The 7216-nt window shown below is 37.3% G+C and overlaps 1 protein-coding gene across 8 annotated transcripts; it reads left to right on the forward strand.

The window, feature by feature from the left end:
- Positions 700-3740, forward strand: LOC107619756. Of its 8 annotated transcripts, XR_002354130.1 has the most exons (6): positions 700-1074; positions 1208-1297; positions 1739-1820; positions 2066-2260; positions 2485-2630; positions 3579-3734. XR_002354130.1 is itself a non-coding variant. In XM_016322047.2 (4 exons), the coding sequence occupies exons 1-4, from the start codon at positions 928-930 to the stop codon at positions 2526-2528; spliced, it is 471 nt and encodes a 156-aa protein (XP_016177533.1). In that variant the 5' UTR covers positions 701-927; the 3' UTR covers positions 2529-3734. The 8 variants fall into 8 exon arrangements, 2 of the variants coding, with proteins under 2 accessions (XP_016177533.1, XP_016177532.1); XR_002354128.1 differs by lacking the exon at positions 1739-1820 and having other exon boundaries at positions 701-1074; positions 2490-2630; positions 3673-3740; XR_002354127.1 differs by lacking the exon at positions 1739-1820 and having other exon boundaries at positions 701-1074; positions 2490-2630.

Below are 7216 nucleotides of genomic sequence, written 5' to 3' on the forward strand. Positions count from 1 at the left end.
CTAATAAATTTTAAATTCAAATTTCTGAAACTAAAATAATATCTTTTCCTAAAAATAATATTTTAATTTAAATCAGAATAATCAGTAAGTCTTCAGTTGATGGGTGGGGACCACTTGTTTTGTCCATTCTGCAGCTTCTAATCTGTGTTTTCTGGGCTGGAAACTGGGTCAAAACAGCCCAGAAATCGCCCCCAGCATTTTTCTGCGTTTTCTATACGTGGCTAATGTCACGCGTACGCGTGACTGACGTGTCGATGGTCTTTTTCGCGAGTCACGCGGACGCGTCGGTCACGCGTACGCGTTGTTGTGCAAATCTTCAAATCACGCGTACACGTCGCTCCTCGCTGCCATCTCCTTTGATTCTTGTGCTGCAGAAACTCTATCAAATTACGCCAAATGCTACCTAAAATAAACAAACACTACAAGAAAAATACCCATTTAGCCACACTTTTTTTAAACTACATTTGCAAAGCGTAGCCTATTCATAAAATAGGCTACGCTTTTCAACGTGTTACTTTTTTACATGACAATAGGAAACATAGTTGTGGCATCACTTGAAAAGTGTCTCCTTAGATATTATAAAAATCACTTATAAAGCGTAGCCTTATCTAAATATCTATGAATACACTTTTCTCATCAAAGGGAACGCTTTTAAAGAGTAGCTTATTTATTCTGTTTCAGGTGCGCTTTTAAAATGTCTCCTAATATGAGAATCCTCAATAAACACTTAGTAAAAAAATTTTTTGGCCTTCCCCCTTAGTCACGCAGCAGTGTAGCATACACTCTCATCCTCACTCAATATACACAAACACAAAAGAGAGAAGAAATCAAAGAGGAGAAGGGAAGGAAGGAAAGAGAGGACGACGCCGTCTAGGGCTCCGCCGACTTCGCCATCGTCGTCGAGCGCCAAAGAGAGAGAGCTCGACAATGACAGGAAATGCGATGGAGGAGAGAAAAAGGAGGTGCTCCGTCGCCGCTGAAACTCCACCACCACTGCTAGGGCTTGTTTCAGTCACCGTTCTGCCACCGTCGGGATTCTGTGCCCCCGCCGAGGAGCTCGAAAGGAGGAAGGAGGTTTTTTAATTTTGGGGGTTTCGCCTTCTGATTCTCAATTTGTTATGATTCCTTTCTGTGTTTGGCATAAACAGAAGCAAGAGGTGCTGGAAATTTCATATGTGCATGCTAAACTAGGGAAATCATTCTGTAGGAAAGTGTCGAGCTGCAGGAGTTTTCATTGGGTTCATGCCCTCCTAGTGTGGGTCTTCAAGGGATGCGATGGTCAACTATCGTTGATCAGGTTTTACTTCCTTCACATTTTAATATTATAACCTGAAAAATAGTAGTTTTAGATATTTTATTAAGAATATTTCACATGATTAGGTTTTGATTCAAACACAAATGAAATGAGCATTTTCTTGGTATTTCACAGCGAGTCCTAAAACTGGGTTTAGATTGGGACACAAATGAAATGAGTATTTTGATGTTTGCTAAGCTTGCAAAGCCATTGATCGAAATTGTTGGGATTGTGATTAATAGTCTACATATCAAGGTTGATGTGTGTAAAAGCAATGTCCACATTTTGAATTTTGACGAAGCAAATTTAGAGAAAAAGAAAACATGTGGATATCTTATCTTTACTTCTGGGGCTATGAACTATTGAACTGATTTTCATGCATTAATTAAAAACATGGTTTGGTGCTTTATATTTTTGTTATTAAAATTCATATTCATTTTGCAGCTTCTATTTACACCAATCCTAGATGGAAAAGCACTTTTGTATTCATTTGTATCCTGAATGGCCTGGTGTTTCTTCTTGGCTGGTGTGTTTCTACTATGTTTGATTTAATATAATTGTTGTAATAAAAATAATAAAATTTGAGTTGTGCTATTTTCCATAAAAGACTTCTGTTTGCAATGCTTTTGTAGAAAGAATATGAACTTCAGTTTTGATGCAAATCTTAGAAATTGTAATGCATTGTGGATTATGAAGCTGATTCTATGTAAATGGATATCAGCTTGATGCCTTTCTTGTAATCATGCTTATTTTGAATTTAAATTTTTGTAGGAAAAGCTTTTTGTAAGAGCCATTCAAGAGTTATGGCAGTGGTGGTCGCGGTTATTGCGCGTGGTGGTGGATACAGAGGAGGAGGAGGCAGTGGTGATGGTGCTTGCTACAGCTGCGGTGGTGGTGGAAGCTGTAACAACTGTGGGTATTTTAGGCTTTTGCAAGGGACTGCCCAACAAGCTCTCGCTGAAAAATGTAAGTATATAGCCTTAATTTCTCTGATCATTATGTTGTGTTTGAAAAATAGTAGTTTTGCAGAATCTTGTGTCTTTCAAGTAGGATTGATTGAAAATTTTTGGTACCCTTTTGGTTAAAAAATGATTTTAAAACTGAATTTTTGGTTAATTATAATAATTTTAATTTTTAACTTACTATTCACCTGCAAGTGTTTATGCAAAATAATTGGTCCTTATTCTCAGTGCAGCCTGGTGGGTTTGAGGGGAAGGAGGAGACTGTAATTTAGCAGAGGAATGGTGTAGTTGAGTGGGGCAGCAGAGGTGGTGGCAATGGCCTGATCAGATTGGCTCTTGGGAGTAGGCAGAGGAGCATTACTGAACTCCTTCAGGTGAGAATTTACGCCAATTTCTATATCTTGGTTTCCTTGATTGGTTAGTTTGTTTGTATTGTTTCATGTTTATGTTTTTTGAAATTCCAATTACTGTGATATAAGAGATTCTAATTGAGAACAAATTGCCTTGTCCTTTTTATAAGAGAGGGTGCAATGAGAAGCACATTCACATGTATCTTTTTGTTATTGATGATGCATGCGTTATGCTTGATTGGTTGAGGCGCAGTTTCATAGCATTGACATTTATAAATCATGATATAATTGGTCGTGAAATTTGCTCTTTTAATTGATTTTGGTTGGCTAGCAAGCAAGGATGCTTTAAAAATGTCTGTTGTTTTGGTGCCGAATGTCCACTTAGGTTAATTAACAGATGCTTTAATTTCACCGTTCCATTGGATACTCCAATAGTTACAAATGTTGTTTGTATTGTATTTGCATGATTAAGCTGAGAATGAAAGCACTTTTTCCTCCATCTTCCCCTTCAACCGTGGATTGGTGCTACTTTGTTGTTTTATTTAAGAGGTGCTGTGATGATTTCATATTCCCCTTAAGAATGTTACTTTATGTGTTGGCCGGATCCTAATTTTATCAATGAATGCTATATCATTGTCTAGTATTGGCACCATATAAAATATCCATTCTTAAATACTTGTCCTATCTATAATCTTACTTTGTATGCGTGTGTGTGACATCATTTCTAATACCTGTGCTATATCCAATGTTTTCACATTCATTTGAGCATCATGAAGGTGAATAGTAAGTTAAGAAATAATATCTTGTGTTTAAAAAATAGCAATAACTAGTTTCTCTTAGATGGTCAAAGAATTGTGCATCTGTACTGGGAATTGTAGATAGTGAATTTATTATGTATGATCATGCTAAAAAGTACTTATCATGTATGATCATGCTATCACTTCATATTTTGATGGGTTTCTTATTGTGCAGGAGTCTGATTTAGTTTGATTTAGATAGTTTATTAGAGTAGATTAATGTAGCATTTTCAGCCAAAATAATTGTTGGCTCAACACCTCTGAAGCAGAATCAGAGGCATGAAGGTAATGCAAGGATTATTAGAAGCATACTCTCAAATAAGGAAATGCACCAAAGATATATATATAGAAAATAAAAAAAAAAGCAATGATGGATCTAAGGCTACACTTATATACAGTAGCTATGGTATACAAAAAAGAAGGACCTAAGGCTACACTTATAAAGGGTAGCCATGGTATACAATGTGGCTACGTGTTACAGGTGATGCAGTAATGCTGAAAAGCGTAGCCTATTCTGTTAAAAATAGAAGCTGAAAAGCGTAGCCTTTGGTCCTGAACAGCATCACTTGAAAAGCGCACCCTATTCCCAAACGCCAAAAGCGTAACACTTGGTGCAGAAAAGCATAGCCTTTGAGAATAGGCAATGGCCGAATAGGAATCACCTCAGAAAGTGTAGCCGTAGCCCAGAAAGCGTAGCCGTAGCCTAAGGCATCATTTTTTTTCACTCTTGGCTACACTTTTCAAGTGTACCTGAATGAGTGTTTTTCTTGTAGTGAAAATTGCAAAAGACTCAAAGTAGCATCCATATTGGCTAAAAGATAATTAATTCTTTATTAAATTCAACAAATTATATGCAAATTCACTAGGAAAAGATAGGAAAGATGCTCACGCATCAGAGACCCAAGAGATACGCACTCAAGCTGTCGCCCAATGACTACGTTAAGCTCAGGTAGAACGGGAGTGGTTGTCAAGCATGTGTTCATAAGTTTGAGAATAATGATGAGTGTCACGGATCATCATATTCTCTATATTGAAGTACGAGTGAGTATCTTAGAACAGAATCAAGCGTGATTGAATAGAAAACAATAGTAATTGCATTAATCCATTGAGACACAGCAGAGCTCCTCACCCCCCACCTATGGGGTTTAGAGGCTCAGGCTGTAGAAAATACAATATGAGATGTAAAATGTCATGAGTTTCTAAATGAATCTCTAAAAGTAGTTTTTATACTAAACTAGTAACTTAGGGTTACAGAAAATGAGTAACTAGGTGTAGATAGTGCAGAATTCCACTTCCGGGGCCCACTTGGTGAGTGTTTGGACTGAGCTTTCAAGCTTCCACGTGCATATGCCTCATATTGGAGTTAAACGCCACCCTGGGTGCCAAAATGGGCGTTTAACGCCGAAAAGTATGCCAGTTCTGGTGTTTTACACCAGAAAGTTTTTGGCTGGATTTTAACGCCAGTTTGGGCCATCAAATATCGGGAAAAGTATAAACTATTATATATTGCTAAAAAGCCCAAGATGTCTACTTTCCAACGCAATTAAGAGCGCACCAATTGGGCTTCTATAACTCTAGAAAATTCATTTCGAGTGCAGGAGGGTCAGAATCCAACAGCATCTGCAGTCATTTCTCAGCCTCTGAATCAGATTTTTGCTCAGGTCCCTCAATTTCAGCCAAAAAATACCTAAAATTACAGAAAAACACACAAACTTATAGTAAAGTCCAGAAATATGATTTTTGAATAAAAACTAATAAAAATATAATAAAAAGTAACTAAAATATACTAAAAACTACCTAAAAACAATGCCAAAAAGGGTATAAATTATCGACTCATCATGGTACTTGTTTGATTTAATGATTAGCTCAATAATAAATGATGCATAATAAAATATTCTTTGAAGTGTGAATTAGTTTGCTGCTATAAATCTTTTTATTAATGAATACCCCTTGAGAACAAAGTAAAATAAGCAAGAAAAAGAAAGAGAAAAGCTAAGAATTGGCAAAGAAACAAACAATAAGGCTAGACACCAATAGCTTGGACCCTAGGACATATGCCTGTGGTGTTTTTGTACTAGGATATGCTTGGACAATTAGGTTTTGAGGAGTATTTTAAAACTTGGCCACTTGGATTAACTAATCTGGGATTGCCAACTGAAAGTCCATTATCAAGAGCAACCTAGTTACAAAGCACTTAGTAATCCAAAGAGATGCTGGGCATCAATGTTCCTAGGAAGAAATTGTGAGCCATGTGTGTGGTGAAGAAGTGTTGGGCAAAAATTGAGCCAAAAGGGCTGCTGCAACACTTGCCACCAAGCTTTCATTAATAAATAAGCTTTCCAAAGCAAAAGAAAGAAAGAAAAAGCAAGCAAGGGATCAATCAAAAAGCAAGGCAGCATAGCAGCAATTCTAGTGAGCCATCAAGGAGACATTTTATATCAGATAGCTAAGAATAATTGAGCTACATTTGACTACATAAAACCCCATGAACCAAGTTCAATTATCTGCTAAATAAAGACATACATGCTTCTCTGTTTCATTTCATTTCTTCTTATGTTTAGTGCTTTCTTGGAGACAAGCAAGATTTAAGTTTGGTGTTGTGATGACAAGTCATCTTATGCTAGCTTTTCAAGCATTTTTCACTTTTTTCATTAGGTTTTATGCACTTTCTTGCATTATAAGTAAGTTATTTGGAGAAGGTTTGCATGATTATGATTTATCAATCAACCATCCTTTATTTGACACAAAATCATGAGGTTTAAGCTAGAATTAGTTGGTTTTTGAATGATTTATAAACCTTGTGAATTTGGTGATGCTTTGATTGGTTGTTTTGATTACTTGTAGATGAAGAAAAGAAAGAAACAAGGAAAGCATGCTCAACCAAGCGTGGCCCAAGATACAAAAGTGTAGCATTCAAAGGAGCCAAGCATAGCACTCTTTATTCAAGCGGAGCGTTCACTCTTTGAATGCTAGTTGGAGCACCAGCTCCCACCAAGAAAAAATCAAGCATAGCGCTAAGTTATGTTTGTCAACTGAGCACCACAAGGAACCAAAGGAAGCAAGGGTGCTACGTTAACTTAGTTGCCTTTTTTGTGGGGCTCAACAAAGAAAATCAAGGCGCAATATCAAGGAAAGGTGGAGCCAGGATTCGAAATGGGGACCTTGTGCTAGCAAGGAAGGAGCGCTAGTGTGCAAGGGAATTGGCACAAATGGGAGAGCTAGGATTCGAAATTGGAAACCATGCCCAAAGCATGAAGCGCTACACTGGAAGGTTTTGGCATGAGGAAATTGGCAAAATGAAACCAGCAAGGCTCGAAGAGGGAGCCTCTCTTCAAAGCATGAAGCGCTACGTTGAAACAAGTAACTGAGCGCTATACAAGGCTTGACACGAGACAAAATGAGCCGAGGCATAAGGCAATTGAGTGCTACGTTGGGTTACATGACTGAGCACTCCACTGGAGGTGTCCCTGAGCCCAATTTCAATTAAATGCCACCTTGGACCAAATTCTTCATCAATTTGAAAAAGCCCACTCCAAAGTCTGAAGATCAAAACTAGAAAGTGTATAAATAGGAATTAGTTTGATTTGTAGAGGACTTTTGAACCTTCTTTCATTTTTCGTTTTACCTTTGGCTCACTCTTCAATTTTACTTTTAGTTCAAATTTAGTTATTTTTGTATTTGGGAATTTGGATCTGAGTTCTTCTTTCTACATTTTCATTCTTCAACTTTTGCTATCTGTTCTTGGAATTTGAATTGAGATTGAAGAGCTTCATTGATTCTAAGTTTGAGAATCATCTTTACCTCTCTTCTCAA

This window comes from Arachis ipaensis, chromosome B09, assembly GCF_000816755.2.
Source record: "Arachis ipaensis cultivar K30076 chromosome B09, Araip1.1, whole genome shotgun sequence".
Taxonomy (NCBI): Eukaryota; Viridiplantae; Streptophyta; class Magnoliopsida; order Fabales; family Fabaceae; genus Arachis; species Arachis ipaensis.